This window comes from Lithobates pipiens, unplaced genomic scaffold (genome assembly GCF_037356315.1).
Source record: "Lithobates pipiens isolate NorthernLeopardFrog02 unplaced genomic scaffold, aLitPip1_a1.2 Scaffold_16, whole genome shotgun sequence".
NCBI classification, from domain to species: domain Eukaryota; kingdom Metazoa; phylum Chordata; class Amphibia; order Anura; family Ranidae; genus Lithobates; species Lithobates pipiens.
Window position 1 is genome coordinate 110,222,488 of NW_027507748.1, and position 17,449 is coordinate 110,239,936.

At 45.2% G+C, this 17,449-nt stretch overlaps 1 protein-coding gene across 7 annotated transcripts in view; it reads right to left on the bottom strand.

The window, feature by feature from the left end:
* The window catches only part of CTPS2 (CTP synthase 2), a 453,041-nt gene that overhangs the window by 343,815 nt on the left and 91,777 nt on the right, over positions 1 to 17,449 (bottom strand). For all 7 annotated transcript variants that reach the window (XM_077480253.1, XM_077480248.1, XM_077480250.1 and 4 more), the window contains exon 9: positions 3,178 to 3,329. In XM_077480253.1, coding sequence (XP_077336379.1) covers positions 3,178 to 3,329 — 152 coding nt within the window. The remainder of the gene's footprint in view (positions 1 to 3,177; positions 3,330 to 17,449) is intronic.

Sequence of the window (17,449 nt, forward strand, 5' to 3'; positions counted from 1 at the left end):
GATAAGGAGGAAAGAGGATAAAGATTAGACGGGGGGTCAGGGAAAAGGGAAAAATAAAGGGTGGAGCTCTTCCAGGCAGAGGCATCCATGCGCCAAGGCATGTCACTCAATTGGAGGGAACTCGCTGAGATTGGCTTCAGTATATGTGAAATATTGCCAAGGCCTCCATATCTCTTGAAAGGTTTCTTCCATATATTGCAGGGTAGCTTAAGGTCTTCCATGTCCCTAAGTTTGATTACTTTGGAAAACTTAAAAAGTGTCAAGATCAGGGGGTCAGGCTCAAAGACCAGTTGGCTATAACAGTAGCGGAACTGCCACAAACCAGCAAGATAAGTACACAGGCAGTCACCCTGGTGAATGATGCAGGCTCACCTGAAGTGCGGAGTCTAAGTACTTATTCGGTCTTCACCAGAGTTCCTGATGGTGGATATGGATTTTGCTGCATGTTGGTAAGAGGTTGCGGTCCTCAGGATCTCCCCACCAGGAGGTGAGCAAGCCAAGGTCCAGTAGTGGATAAGCAGGTAGGGATCAAACAGAAGCATAGCCAGCAAACAAACCAAAGGTTGATAATAAGTAGTTGCAGGCTAGGATCAGGCAGAAGCATAGTCAAGGAACAAGCCAAGGGTCAATAACGAGTGGTAGCAAAATATGGACGGCAGCAGGGAAGATAGGATCAAGATACTGGCTGGAGAGAGCACAATAATCTGGCAAACAGGAAGTGCAGAGACCTGGCTTAAATCAGGAAGTTCATGACAGGAGCAAAGAGTTCAGAGTTCAAGACAAACAAGGTTCAAGACAGGATCATGCAAGGAATTGTCCAGAGAACTGTCCAGAGGTTCTGGGTTCAAATCCAGGCCCTGGCAAAGAGACTTTGAGGGCAGCATAGCATCCCGCCAGTGCAATGGTATACAGCAACTTAACGGTAAGGGAGGCCTTTTTTACGAGCCTCTCCGATAGATACAACATGAACCCCTATGAGCTGTTTGATGGCCAAATTTTTCTATAACTTCGTTTTTAAAGGGTAACTCCTCTTTTGTGGAAAAAAAAATATATAGCAAATTGAAAAAATGTAATAGCATAAACAACTGCTACACAAGCCATATTGTAATTTAATGTTATTAAAAAATACTTTTCATTTTCAAACTGCAGTGCTGTAATTTTCTGTAAAATGCAATGCAATATGGCAGCTTGGAGATGTTCTGTACACAATTGGTGTCGGAAAGTCTACAGAAATGTTATTTCCTGCCTGGGTGAAGAACACCGCACTAAGATATAAGTCAGGCGTTAGGCGCCCTCTACAGCGAAAAAAAAATCATTTTTGGTGAGATACTCAAGTTTGTTAAAATCCTTGCAATGTACATCCAAAGGGGAATGTGTTCCTCAACAAAAGTGAACTATCTTCAGTGTAAAGAAGAACAAGGAGTACTGGAAGTGATGGTTTGGCTCCCACAGAGCCCTGATCTTAACTTCATAAAGTCTGTCTGGGATTACATGAAGAGACAGAGGGATTTGAGGCAGACTATATCCACAGAAAATCTGTGGATAATTCTTCAAAACGTTTGGTACCAACTACCTGCTGAGTTCCTTCAAAAACTGTGTGCAAGTATACCTAGAAGAATTGAAAAAGTGATGCTGTTTTGAAGGCAAAGGATGGTCACACCAAATATTGATTTGTTTTTCTCTTCTGTTCATTTAATTTCCATTTTGTTTATTGGTAAAAATAAACTATTAGCACTTCTACTTCTGAAAGCATTCTTAAATGTACCACATTTTTTCATACCTGCTGAAAACGTTTGTACAGTACTGTATCCATCTATCTATCTCTCTATCTACACAGACCAACACACAATCTATCTTACACTCCTACCTTTCCCTCTTTTGCTGCCCGCTGCTATGCCTCCTGATGATAAACATGATCTGTCATTATTTGTCATCCCTCTCCATTGAGAAGGTGCAGTAACCTTCTTTGGCACAGGATCCCATGACTGCGCTACATTGGCTTCTGCGCTGTCAGGATTCATTTTCAATCACAAGCCAGCATTGCCCTGTTAACCTGTCATATACAGTATACAATTTCCTAAACAACTGAATGTTCTAAACAGACAAGTTTGCTTCCAAATGTCAGCAGTGCTCTTCAGAGGGAGGAGTATAGAGTTCAATTGTAAAAACAATTTAATTTAGGACACTTTGCACCGCAAACACTTTGGCCAGAAGGACTGAAAAAAAAGGATTTATGCTTGCATTGAACTACATGGTGATTTTAACTGAAGGTTTTTGTTTTATGAAACATTGATCCTAACGACCATATTTATTAGTTTATATCACACACAGGCGTATAACGCGCGCCCCAATTTTAGGAGGGAAGTTTACAGAAAAAAAACGTACATTTTTAAATAAAGAACTTTGAAGCAAACTTGAAGCTCATCAATGCACCCTACTCAGTGCCCATCTGCAGCCATTAAATTGTTCATCAATGCACACTGCTCAGTGGCCATCTGCAGCCATTAAATTGCCCATGAATGCACCCTGCTTAGTGCCCATCTACAGCCATTAAATTGCCCAACAATGCAGCCTGTTCAGTGCCCATCTGCAGCTATTAAATTGCCCATAAATGCACCCTGCTCAGGGCCCATATGCAGCCATTAAATTGCCCAACAATGCACCTGCTCAGTGCTCATCTGCAGCCATTAAATTGCCCAACAATGAAGCTTGTTCGGTGCCCATCTCTAGCCTCACCTTTCCCATCATTGCAGCCTTGCCAGTTTTGGATTATCCCTGCTGTCTCCGAGGGAAGAGGAGGAGCAAGCGCTGCTGAATTACATAGAACCGCGATCTTCTGTGTACCCGGCGCTCCATCACTCACAGCCACGCCTCCTGGCCCTGCTCATATGATAGGTAGAACAGTGGCCCAATGCGGAGCCAGGAGATGCAGCTGTGAGTGACGGAGTGCTGGGTACACAGGAGATCGCAGCTCTATGTAATTCAGCGGCGCTCGCTCCTCTTCCCTCAGAGACAGCAGAGATCGTTGTATAACACGCACCCATGATTTTCCCCTGATTTTAAGGGGGAAAAAGTGCATGTTATGCGCCGATAAATACAGTATATATTTATAGTAATAGAGAAGATATATTTCTTTGTTCATGATTGGTATTATCAGACAACAAAGTATCACATCACCTGTCAGACATTCTTTTCCACTTGAGAAGCTGTGTGCTTTGGTGACCATCAATAGGAAGGTTCAGTCTGTGTTTAAAATACTCGATTATCCCCTGTTCCTCTAACAAGACGGGAACTCGATATGTGGAAGAGACATCATGAATGAAAATGACCTGAAGAGTGAAAAAAAAAAAGAATCTGATAAGTAATTTGTTCATAGTTTTAGATACCCGGCTACAATGCTGACCTTAAAGCGGGAGTCCGCCGGGAGTTCCGCCGTTTTTTTTTTTTTTTTTTAAAAGCCAGCAGCTACAAATACTGCAGCTGCTGACTTTTAAAATAAGGACACTTACCCGCCCAGCGCACCTGCGATGTCGGCACCCGAAGCCGATCTCTCGATCGTCACTCGGGTGCTGCCGCCGCCATCTTGGGTATGGGAATCAGGAAGTGGAGCCTTTCGGCTTCATTTCCCGGTTCCCTACTGCGCATGCGCGAGTCGCGCTGCCCAATAAGGATGGTCCCGCTGTCTCTGGGATCCGTGTGTTTCCCAGCAGGCAGCGGGGGACTTTCGGAAAGGGGCGTCGATTCTGCAGAATCGACACCCCTTTCCGCAGATTGCTATGCCGGAAGTGGGTGCAGATACCTGTACTGTACAGGTACCTGCACCCCCCTCCCCCCTGAAAGGTGCCAATTGTGGCGCCGGAGGGGGGGAGTATTCCAATGAGCGGAAGGTCCACTTTAGGGTGGACCTCCGCTTAACCACTTCACCCTTGGAAGGTTTACTCCCCCTTCATGACCAGGCCATTTTTTGCCGATACAGCACTGGTTACTTTAACTGACAATTGGGCGATCATGCAACGCTGTACCCAAATAAAATGTAGGTCCTTTTTTCCCACAAATGGAGCTTTTTCTTTTGGTGGTATTTAATCACCTCTGCGGTTTTAATTTTTTGCGCTAGAAACAAAGCGACTAAAAATTTAAAAAAAAAAAAACTATATTTTTTACTTTCTGCTCTAAAACACAATTATTTTATTTATTTTTTTTAATCTGATTTCTTCATCAATTTAGGTCAATATGTATTCTGCTGCATATTTTTGGTAAAAGAAATCCCACCAAGCGTATATTTAGAATGTAGATGCTAAAAATGTTGCACAAAACAAAATATGGGATTTTATTTTTTTTTTTACTATAATGGTGGCGATCAGCGAATTATAGTCGGACTGCGATTTTTCGGCTGACCAATCAGACACCTAACTGACACGTTTGACATTTATGGGGACCATTGACATTATTACAGTGATCAGTAGTGATGGACGAACTTCCGACGGGACATTTCGCGAACGCGGCTGATAGTTCGTGAACCGTAACATTCGCGGCGGGCCCCATTGACTTCAATGGGAGGAGAACTTTGCAAACCTACAGGTCAAATTTGCAGCCACAAAATAATTACTAGCTGTGCAAACATAGTCCCACCACATGGCCAATGACATAACACATGTATGAGGTGAATCTGGGATCGACAACTACAAGCATTCTTTTTTTATATGTGAAATTGTTGTGACAATTCAGGACTGTGGAGCGCATGAAGGCAATGGAGGAGAGGGAAGGTCAGGGTAGGCAAAGAAGAGGGTGCAGGAGATGATCACCAGCAGCGTGACATACAGCAAAGACACCTGCACCGTGATAGAGTGATCTGACACCAGCACCGTAATAGAGAGCACTGACATCAGCAGCGTGACATACAGCACTGACACCAGCACCGTGATATACAGCACTGACACCAGCACCATGATAGAGAGCACTGACATCAGCAGCGTGACATACAGCAATGACACCAGCACCGTGATATACAGCACTGACACCAGCACCGTGATAGAGAGCACTGACATCAGCACCGTGACATACAGCACTGACACCAGCACCGTGACATACAGCAATGACACCAGCACCGTGACATACAGCAATGACACCAGCACCGTGATATACAGCACTGACACCAGCACCGTGATATACAGCACTGACACCAGCACCGTGATATACAGCACTGACACCAGCACCGTGATATACAGCACTGACACCAGCACCGTGATATACAGCACTGACACCAGCACCGTGATATACAGCACTGACACCAGCACCATGATAGAGAGCACTGACACCAGCACCGTGATATACAGCACTGACACCAGCACCGTGATAGAGAGCACTGACATCAGCAGCGTGACATACAGCACTGACACCAGCACCGTGATAGAGAGCACTGACACCAGCACCGTGATAGAGAGCACTGACACCAGCACCGTGACCTAAAGCACTGACACCAGCACCGTGATATACAGCACTGACACCAGCACCGTGATATACAGCACTGACACCTGCACCGTAAGCAGCCCCAGGAGGAAGTCAGCATAGCACAGGGATGGTGGGAGCCCCTCATAATAAGCAGCCCCAGTAGAAATATGACACCGCTCAACCTCTTCAAAGAGGAGGGTACGGGCATATAGTACGGTGTGCTTTTTTTGGACAAGGAAGTGAGCCAAATGAAGAAAGAAGGTCTGTGTGCTCGATTAAAAAAAATCGTTTCTAGACATATACATGGTCTACTGGTCACATGTGTTGAATTCCTCCGAGATCCATGCCTCATTCATTTTTAGAAATGTGAGGTAGTTAACACTGTCGTGAGCTAGGCGAGTACGCTTATCGGTCACGACCCCCCCTGCTGCGCTGAACGTCCTTTCGGACAGGACACTGGACGAGGGGCAAGCCAACAGTTAGATTGCAAATTGGGAAAGCTCTGGCCAGAGGTCAAGCCTGCCCACCCAGTAGTCCAGGGGTTCACCACTCCTCAGAGCGTCCACATCGGCCGTTAACCCGATGTAGTCGGACACCTGATGGTCTAGGCGTTCCCTGATGCTGGATCCGGATGACACCTGTCGATGGGTCGGCTGAAAGAATGACCTCATATCCGAAGTCACCAACACATCTTCAATCCGGCCTCTTCTTGCAGGTGCTGTTGGATTGGTACCCGCAACTTCTTCTCTGGGAGTGGGAATTGCTCCTCTGTCAGCGCACGCAAAAGCAGAATGCAGCATTTCTCGAAGCAAGGCCTGGAAGTGCTGCATTCTGACAGCCCTCTGTGACGGCAGTAACATTTCTGCCATTTTGTGTTTGTACCGGGGGTCTAAGTACGTTGCCACCCAGTACTGGTCCTTGACCCTTATGCTTTTTATACGGGGGTCCCCATTAAAACACTGGAGCACGAAGGCCCCCATTTGCACTAAACTGGAAGCGGTGTGGTGGCCTGGCTCCTGCTCATCATCCAGGATAATGTCGTCCTCTTCATTCTCCTCTCCCCATCCACGCACAACAACAGGGATCCCAGAAAGGTTTAAAGCATGCTCTTCTTGCTCCTCCTCATCCGCCCCGACACCATCCTCCTCTGACTCCTCTTCAGACTCCTGTTGTTGACTTGTCTCAGATAGAGTAGCCCCCCTGGGAATTCATCCAGCATTGCGACTTCCTCATCTTCCCGCTCCTGCTCCTCCACAGCTTGAGCAATGACACGACGCAATGCACGCTCCATAAAGAAGGCATAAGGTACCATGTCACTGATGGTGCCATGGCTGCGACTGACCAGTTTGGTGATCTCCTCAAATGGCTGCAGAAGTCTGCATGCGTCACGCATGAGCAGCCACTGGCGCGGTAAAAAAAAACCCAGCTCCCCAGAACCTGTCCTGCCGCAGAGTTCATACAGGTAGACGTTAACTGGACGTTTCTGCTGGAGCAGCCTATCAAGCATATAGAAGGTTGAGTTCCATCGCGTCGGGCAATCGCAAATAAGACGTCTGACCGGCAGATTGTGTCGCCGCTGAATGTCAGCAAGGCGAGCCATGGTCGTGTAAGATCTTCTGAAATGGGCCGAGATTTTCCTTGCCTGCCGCAAGATGTCCTGGACCCCAGGGTATTTGACAACAAATCGCTGCACGACCAAGTTTAAGACGTGTGCCATCCATGGCACGTGCGTGATTTTGCCCTGTTTCAATGCGCTAAGCAGATTGGGCACCGTTGTCACACACCACTTTACCAACTGTCAAATTGAGCAGTGTTAGCCACTGATCTGCCTGTGAACGCAAAGCTGAAAGGAGTGCCGGGCCAGTGTGGCTCTTGGCTTCCAGGCACAACAGACGCAGCATGGCATGGTAACATCTGACCTGGCATGTCGAATAGGTTCTGGGGAGCTTGGGCGGCGCAGCGGAAGAGACTCTAGCAGCGGAAAAGGAGGAGTCAGCCGAGGAGGAGAGGGAGGAGGATGGAGTAGGAGGAGGAGAAGGAGAAGAAGAGCCAGGCCTGCATGCAATCCGTGGCGGTAAAACCAAATCTACACGGGTGCCACGGGTTACATGCTTGACGGCCGTCAGAAGGTTCACCCAGTGGGCAGTAAAAGTGATATACGTTCCCTGCCCGTGTTTGCTAGACCACGTGTCTGTGGTCAGATGTATCTTGGCACTGACACTGTGTGCCAGAGATACATTCACTTGCCGCTGAACATGGCCATATAGCTCTGGGATGCCCTTCTGTGAGAAATACTTCCTTCCTGGGACCTTCCATTGTGGTGTTCCAATGGCCACAAATTTGCGATAGGCCTCAGAGTCCACCAGTTTATATGGCAGTAGTTGGCGGGCTATGAATTCTGACAAGCCAGCCGTCAACCGTTGGGCAAGAGGGTTATCCGGCGTCATAATTTTTTTATGCTCGAACATTAGGCCCACAGGAGCCTGCCTTTTTGCAGAAAAACGTGAGCTTGGCGTGATGGAAGGTGGAGTGGAGGACAATTGTGAGGAGAGAGGAGAAGCAGAAGTAGAAGACGAGGCTGGACGGTGAGAGCCTGAAGTGTGGCTTTGTGTGTTCCGTTGCTCTCACTGGGCTCGGTGATGGCTGCTCATGTGCCTTCTTAAGGCGGTCATCCCTAGGTGAGTGTTGGGCTTACCGCGACTAATGCGTTGACTGCAAAGATTGCAGATGGCAACGCTATTGTCAGCAGCGGACACGTTAAAAAAAGCCCACACTGCGGAGCCATGTGCCGGTGTCCTGGGAGCGCCAGATGTGACCATACATAGTCGATGACTCGCTCCTGATACATTTGCAGTCTGCTTTGTCCCTCCTGTGCAATGTAAGTTATTCCTGCTTCTCCTCCCTATCTGCTGGTCCATATCTCCCTCTGAACTCCCCTCCTCTTCCTCTCTTGTGGGCACCCACATGACATCACTAGACACGTCATCATCAATGTCACCTTCCCCACCGCTATAGAGATCTCGGAGCAGGCAGCAACACCGGGGACCAACCTCCTCCTTGGGCTGATCTGGGTACTGTCGTCAGACTGCTGAGTGGCGGTTGTTGCTACCTCCTCTTCCTGATCCAATACCAAGAGTGGCTGCGCATCAGAAATGTCTTGATATGGATCGGAAAATAATTCCTGTGACTAAAGCGGAAGGTATGTGTTGCTGGTGGTGTTGTTGGTGGTAGTGTCTTTGGGCGTGCACATAGCAGAGAGTGAAGAAGAGGGTGCAGATCGAGAGGATGAGGAGGGTGCAGAAGAGTAAGGCTGAGTGAGCCACTCAACCAAGTCTGGTGCGTCCTTTAAAGTAATTGAACGCACCTTCTGCAACTTCGCACTTTGGCTCAAGCCTGTTGCTCCTGCCCTACCCCTACCACCCCTGCGGAAGGGCCTGCCTCTTCCTCTGCCTGTCATTTTTTAAATGACCCTGTGACAAAACTCTCAGTCCCTATACTGATAAAGGACTACTGCAGCAGAAGGGCAGCAGTCAGCAGTAGTTCACCTCAACCCTATGTAGTGTGGACCTATACCAGTCCTTACGGAATAGCAGACTGTACCTCACTCAACCCTATGTACTGTAGTACCCTATACCTTACCAGTCCTTATAAGGACCTTTGTGGAACAAGTAGGTTGTGAATGATTAGCAGACTGTACCTCAGTCCCTATACTGATAAAGGACTACTGCAGCAGAAGGGCAGCAGTCAGCAGTAGTGCACCTCAACCCTATGTATTGTGGAGCTATACCAGTCCTTACGGAATAGCAGACTGTACCTCACTCAACCCTATGTACTGTAGTACCCTATACCTTACCAGTCCTTATAAGGATCTTTGTGGAACAAGTAGGTTGTGAATGATTAGCAGACTGTACCTCAGTCCCTATACTGATAAAGGACTACTGCAGCAGAAGGGCAGCAGTCAGCAGTAGTGCACCTCAACCCTATGTATTGTGGACCTATACCAGTCCTTACGGAATAGCAGACTGTACCTCACTCAACCCTATGTACTGTAGTACCCTATACCTTACCAGTCCTTATAAGGACCTTTGTGGAACAAGTAGGTTGTGAATGATTAGCAGACTGTACCTCTGTCCCTATACTGATAAAGGACTACTGCAGCAGAAGGGCAGCAGTCAAGTGTAATATTCTTTCTATATTTGGAAGAAAGAATATTATACGTGTACAAGCCTATTACTATACCAGTCCTGAAAAGAACCTTTGTGGACCTAATAGTAACAGCTACTGATTAAACTGACTGTCCCTCACACACAGCTTCCTGTCTGTCCCTATTTAAACTGACAAAACACAGGCTGCTGGAACAATAACTTGAATAGCACTTTTGTGGACCTAATAGTAACAGCTAATGATTAAACTGACTGTCCCTGCAGCACACAGCGTCCTGTCCCTCTCTCTACACTGACAAAAGGCAGGCTGCTGCAACAATCAGTAGCACAGCAGTGCCTCAAACCTAGATCCTGAACTACACCTAACACCTATACCAGTCCTGAAAAGAACTTTTGTGGACCAAATAGCTAGCGATCAGTAGCACAGCAGTGCCTCAAACCTATATCCTGAACTACACCTAACACCTATACCAGTCCTGAAAAGAACTTTTGTGGACCAAATAGCTAGCGATTTGGGTCACTGCAGTCTCTCCCTGCTCCACACAGCAACCTCTCCCTATAGTGACAGAAGAAAGAATGTAAAATGGCCCCGGATCGGGTCTATTTATAAGTTAGGGGGAATGTCCAAGTATCCATGTGCTTTAATGTCTCAATTGGCTGTCCTGTACCCCATGATGGATGTGTCATCATAGGTCAAAATTCTTTTACACAGTAAACACGGAAGTCCGCCGGGCGAACGACGGCAATAGTCCGCCGATCGGGCGGACGGCGAACAGGACGAAATTTCCCGCAAAACGACCGCCGGGCGAACCGTTCGTCCATCCCTAGTGATCAGTGCTAAAAATATGTACTGTCATTGTACTAATGACACTGACAAGGAAGGGTTAACTTCAGGTGTGATCAAAGGATTAACTGTGTGCCTAGCTAATGTTTCAGTGTAGTGGGGAAAGTACTTTTACTAGCAGAAGACATGAATCAGTGTTTCTGCTTTACAGAAACACAGGATCCATGACTTCTGTAGTGACAGAATAGCAATCTGCCATGTTTTTATATGGAGGCTGCGATTATTTATCTTCTTCTGAAAATGTAAGATACCTGGCAACAATATAGACTTTTGGAGTCATTAAAGGGACCAGGCCAGGAATTGAGGGAAATTCTTCCCAACAAGGTCAATCAAAGCAGAGAAAACCTGATGGAGGTTCAAATCCTTCCCCGCTCTATATATTTCACAAAAGGCAGTGTACCCTCTGGTTTGTTAAAGGGTGAGAACGAATTGCCCAGATCGTGATCTAATACAGTACAGAATCCCAAGGCAGGAACTAGCTAGACAGACTGGAGGTCAAAACAGGTGTCAGGCAAGTGTGGTCAGGAAACAAGCAGATCCAAATGCAGGCAGCAAGCACAATTAGTAAGTTAGAAGCAATAAGCAAAAGTAATTCACAAGTATAAAGTAGCCAAACAGGTAGAAAGACTGATAAGACGCTAATTTCATTGTCTGCACTCCATTTAAGCACCCCAGACTTAGGCCAGGTGTGCACCTGCATAGTGACCACTTTGCAGTACTGAATATCATCCAGCAGATGGAAGAGGCTGCCGACTGATTATTATGACTACATTCACACGCATGTGCTGTGAACAAGGCTCATCGCCAAAACGAGTCTGCTGCTGACTGTACTTACAATAAATACGCTTGATGTTATGGAGTTGCCAACTGCTTCTTTTTCTTGATGACAGTATATTCACTCTGTGACCGCTAAAGCGCTGCTCGTTTTAGCGTTGCTTTAGGACCATTTAAGCGGTGCTTTTTGGGCACTAGTGGGGCACTTTTACCCCGCTAGCAGTTGAAGAAGGGGTTAAAAGCGCTCATTCATTTCAATGGGCAGGGCGCTTTGAGAGCAGTGTATACAGTGCTCCCAAACTTCCCCAAAGATGCTGCTTGAAGGACTTTTTCTAACGTCCCGCAAGCGCACGGCTCCAGTGTGAAAGCACTCAGGCTTTCACATTCAGGCAGCATGGGAGACAGTTTGCAGGCTCTTTACAAGCCCTATTTCTACTGCTAAAATGATGGAAAACTGTCTCAGTGTGAAAGGAGCCTTAAATGTAACAAAGAAAAATATTGGCTTTAGATGGAAGTTGGCTTATAGAGCTACTAGACAGGCTCAATTTTGTTTTAACAGGATATATTTGGATTTAGGGTGTCAAGTCATAGGCTATAATTGAGATTAACCATTTGCCTACTGAGCACGTTTACCGCCTTCCTGCCCAGGCCAATTTTCAGCTTTCAGCGCTGTCACGCTCTGAATGAGAATACGAGATTTTAATATTTTTTTCACACACATAGAGCTTTCTTTTGGTGGAATTTATTCACCACTGGGTTTTTTATTTTTTGCTAAAAAAATGGAAAAATTATAAAAAAAAAAGTTATAAAATTTTGCAAACAGGTAATTTTTCTCCTTAACTGATGTGCGCTGATGATGCTGCACTGATGGGAACAGATAGGCAGCACTGATGGGCACTGATGAGGATGCACCGATATGCGGCATTGATGGGCACTGATAGGCGCACTTATGGGCACTGATAGGCTGCACTGATGAGGAGGCACTGATTGGCAACACCGATTAGCACTGATGGGCACTGATTGGCATCACTGGTGGGCATTGATTAGGAGGCACTGATGAGGCTGCACTGATATGTGGAGGCACTGATTGGCCCTGATTTGCATCACCGATGGACACTGTTGGGGCTGCACTGATAATCAAGACACTGATGATCAGTGCCCTGATTATCAATGCAAATGTCCCCTTTCACACTAGCTGGTTATCATCTCTCTCCTCATGCTGTGACAGCGTGAGGAAAGGAATGCCGATAAACAGCAAGTGATTTTACATCGTGATCAGCTGTGATTGGACACAGCTGGTCACATGGTAAAGAGCAGCTGTGATTGACTCTTTACCCTGATCCTGATCTGTGATCAGCTGTGTCCAAAGGACACAGAGACATGCTGTAAAATGCAATGCAATATGGCTACCTGGAGGTGTTCTCTACCCAGAAACATAATTTCCTGCTTGTGTGATTGGGTCACTAATTTTCTCAGAAGTCTGCACTAAGATACAAGTCAGATATCGGGCATCCCCTGCAACAATAAGGTAATTTTTGGTGCGATACTTCCAATAGGAAAACATGTCTAAAGGGATGCAGACCCAGCAATTTTCCTCATTAAAGCACTGCAAGTGCAGCAGCTGATTTATAATTATGAAACCACTCCCATTAGATTAACTTTCCACATGGACACAGACAAACAGGGATTTCATAAGATCAAAAGGCAAGGATCTGCAACAAAGTTTGTTAAAATCCTTGTAATGCACACAGATGACCCAGAGGGGAATGTTCTTTTCTCAACAAAAGTGGAGTTACCAGTACTTTTTAAGCTTGTTAGTCTCACCTATATCCCTCACTGTTAATACTCTACACTCGCAGGGGTCTCAAACTGGCGGCCCTCCAGCTGCTACGAAACTACAAGTTCCATGAGGCATTGCAAGCCTGACAGTTACAAGCATGACTCCCACAGGCAGAGGCACGATGGCACTTTTAACAACAGCTGGAGGGACATCAGTTTGAGACCCCTACTCTACATAACTTATTTACTCACCATAACCTAATCCTCAACTGGTACCAGAAACTAGCTGATTCTTTTGTTTCCCTGTTAAACGCATAGTCCAGATGTTTGGTATGCAGTATGTTTTGTAAACCTCCTTGTCTCAATGCTTCCATCCAGCGTGTTAACTTGTTCAATGCGCCGTGTCTTCAATTAGAAGACTCGAGAATTTTTTTACTTCTTTGCTTGGTCTCTTCTGTGCATTTTTCCCTTATGTCCAACCTCTTTAAACTTCAATATAAAAATTTGTTAAAAACTATAGCAATTTTTGCTTAAATTCAGTCCATACAAGTGGGGGAGTGCTTTCTCAAAGATGAATTCTTAGCTAAATGACTCAAAAAACTGAAGTTTTTAGTGAACCAATTTCTTTGCTGTGTACTTGTGATAATGGTGCTCGCAGTGTCAGACATGCACTCTTTTCTAACAATGGCTCTCTTGGGAAAGGATATCCAACTAGGGGTTTAAGTGCAGTCAGCTTTAAACTGGATATGTCTTTTAACCCTTTCATGACTAGGCCTATTTTTTGACATTTGGTGTAGTTTACAAGTTAAAATCCATATTTTTTGCTCGAAAATTACTTGGAACCCCCAAACATATATTTTTTTAGCAGAGACTCTAGAGCAGTGATGGCGAACCTTGGCACCCCAGATGTTTTGGAACAACATTTCCCATGATGCTCATGCACTCTGCAGTGTAGTGGAGCATCATGGGAAATGTAGTTTCAAAACATCTGGGGTGCCAAGGTTCGCCATCACTGCTCTAGAGAATAAAACGGCGATTGTTGCAATATTTTATGTCACATGGTATTTCTGCAGCGGTGTTTTAAACGCAACTTTTTGTGAAAAGGGACACTTTCATGAATTTAAAAGAAACGAAACAGTAAAATTAGCCCAATTTTTTTTTTTTGCATAATGTGAAAGATAATGTTAAGCCGCGTACATACGGGCGGACTGTATGGCCTACTTAGTCCGTCGAAACACATTTCAGCGGACAGTCCGCTCGTGTGTGGGCTTCAGCGGACTTTTTCAGCGTGCAGTCTGGCGTACTAAGTATTTCGTAATTTTCGAAATTCTGTCCGTCATACTTTGGTTTCAGCAGACAATCCGCTCGTCAGTAGGCTAGTTCGACGGACTAAGAATGGCGCATGCTCAGAAAGGATTTACACGGCGAAAGGTTGCATTGCTGTGTATTGGACTTCCTATTTCTAGTCCCGTCGTACGTGCTGTACACGTCATCGCGCAAGCTTTTGACGGACTGTTTGTGCATCCGTGTGTGGTCAAGTCCGTTCATTCGAAAGTAGGACGGACTGTCCGTCGGATTGTATGACGGACTAAGTAGGCCATACAGTCCGCCCGTGTGTACGCGGCTTTACGCTGAGTAAATAGATACCAAACATGTCTCACTTTATAACTGCACGCACAAACTACGGTACCTAAAAATCTCAATAGGCGACGATTTAAATATTTTTTCCAGTTACCAGGTTAGAGTTACAGAGGAGGTCTAGTGCTAGAAAAGACCTCCAATCCCTCCCTTTCACTTCAAAGTATTCAGATCGCCGTTTTTGGTGATTCTGAATACTGTATATATTTTTAAATCCGGCGCCATTGGCAGCCAAGTAAACGGGAAGTGACGTTGTGTGTTTACAATTAGGAGACTAGAATGAAGCTGCTTACGGCTTCATTCCAGTCCCTCCCTAGCCGCCAGAGGCATCAGATGTTTGATCGGGGCTCCCGATTGAACGTAAGAGTGACGGGAGTTGGGGAGAGGTCCCCTCCCGCTCCTCCGGCATAACAGCCAAGCGCCTTTTACCCACATTGGTTGTTATGGCTGAAAGCCAATCGCCCGCTCTAAAAATCAGTACTGGGATGATGCCTGCAGGTGCGGGCATCATCCCGGTATAACCCCCGGAAGCCGAGTACGCACATCTGCGTACACTCGGTGGGATGGGGTTAAACTTCATCTTTAAATCTCAGGATTATTTGTCAGTAGACTAATTAATTAGCTGTTTTGTTTGATGCATCTGTCTGCCAGACCCTCTGGCATTCTCATTTAATGACTTCTTTTAACAAAATATATCAGGTCTTGTGTGACCTTTTCCTGGAGCTGTCTATGTAAGTCATCTAATAAAGTGAACTGCAGAAATAAAAACCACACCTCAAAACTACTGTGCATGTTTTTCCAAATAAGTTCTAAAGTTTTGCAAATGATTTTATATAACCTATATCTATTGATGAATTACATTTCTATTGGAATCGAATATGTTTGTTTCATAGCCATGGCAATCACTCCTTACATTACGTACGTTTCATCATTAAGGGGTGACGCAACTTTTGTGGGAAAAAAAATAGCAAATAATAAAAAAATAAATAGTATATACAATTGTTACATATGATTGTGGAGGTGTGTTATTGGACAGATAGCCAAATGAAAGCAGAGGGAAAAAAGCCAAAGAAAAGAAAACTGATGCAGCTACAACATCATTGACAGTGATTGGACAATGTCGTTAATGCAAGTGGTTGCGGCCCTTAAACTTTGGGCCCCAGCTTGTAATCCTGACAACTTAACCAATGCATCTTCCTTCTGAGAAAGAGGGCTTGCCTCTTAGATTGTAAGCTCTAAGGAGCAGGGCCCTCTGATTTCTACTGTATTAAAGTGTATTGTATTTGTACTGTCTACCCTCAAGTTGTAAAGAGCTATTTAAACTGTTGGCGCTATATAAATCCTGTATAATAATAATAATAGGTTCCTAGGGAGTGCTTTCTTACTGTGTGGTGGTGCTTGTACTGTGGGAAGGCAGAGATCCGTGTTCCTGCTTGGCAGAAACACAATATCACTGCCTTTCCTTGTCACAGAACGGCAATCTTCCTTGTTTACACTGTTCTGCCTATGCCTTGAGCGATCAGAGTCTGCTAGAAACCGCTGATTGGCTTCCGCTGTGCCCAATCACAGCAGGAGTGGGTTGCCAGCAGCATACGTGCGTGCCCCAGACTCGAGAGTACAGCATTACATACCTGTACGTAATTCTGCACAAAGCGGCCACAGTGAATGTACAGTGGAGGTCCGTATCAGGTTAATCAACACACTCTGTTTCATTTTACTATGTAAGTCAAAGTATTTAAAACATACAGTATTTAGCACTATTAGACCATAAACCTTTAAAAGCCCATCTCGGTGCAAAACTTAAGGGTTAACATTTTTTTTTTATCCTCTCTTTCCAGTCATGCAGATTTGTCCTCCACTCACACATTCACCTGCTCAGTTTTTTTATTGTTGTCCTGCTGTGATCTGCTGCTCAGGTGTGTTGGCCTGGGTCCCATGTCACCATCTTAGTCTACCTCTGTCCTCGTGAGCCTCCTGCCTCTTCTGGGAGTTTGTCCTACCTGCAGCCTCATGGGATATGTAATGTATCCCAGAAGGCTGCAAGAGCAGGAGCAGGACATGTCATTCTTGCCTAGGCTAGAATGGTGCCGTGGGGTGTGGAGTGGACAAAAAAGTAGAAAAGAAAAAAATAAAGTTGGGGGGCTTTTCAGAATGTACCGGGGGGATGGAGCCAGGAAGGAAGATTCACTTGAAAGCTGACATTTCAAGTGTTTAACCACTTTCAGACCGGACCAATTTGCTGGTCAAAGACCAGACCACTTTTTGCGATTCGGCACTGCGTCGCTTTAACTGACAATTGCGCGGTCGTGCAACGTGGCTCCCAAACAAAATTGACGTCCTTTTTTTCCCACAAATAGAGCTTTCTTTTGGTGGTATTTGATCACCCCTGCGGTTTTTATTTTTTGCGCTATAAACAAAAATAGAGCGACAATTTTGAAAAAAACACATTATTTTTTACTTTTTGTTATAATAAATATCCCCCAAAAATATATAAAAAAACATTTTTTTTACCTCAGTTTAGGCTGATACGTATTCTTCTACATATTTTTGGTAAAAAAAAAAATCGCAATAAGCGATTATTGATTGGTTTGCGCAAAAGTTATAGCGTTTACAAAATAGGGATAGTTTTATAGCATTTTTATTAATAATTTTTTTTTTTTTTTTTACTAGTAATGGCGGTGATCAGCGATTTTTATTGTGACTGCGACATTGTGGGGGACCCATCGGACATTTGACACATTTTTGGGACCATTGTCATTTATACAGTAATCACTGCTATATAAATGCAGTGATTCCTGTGTAA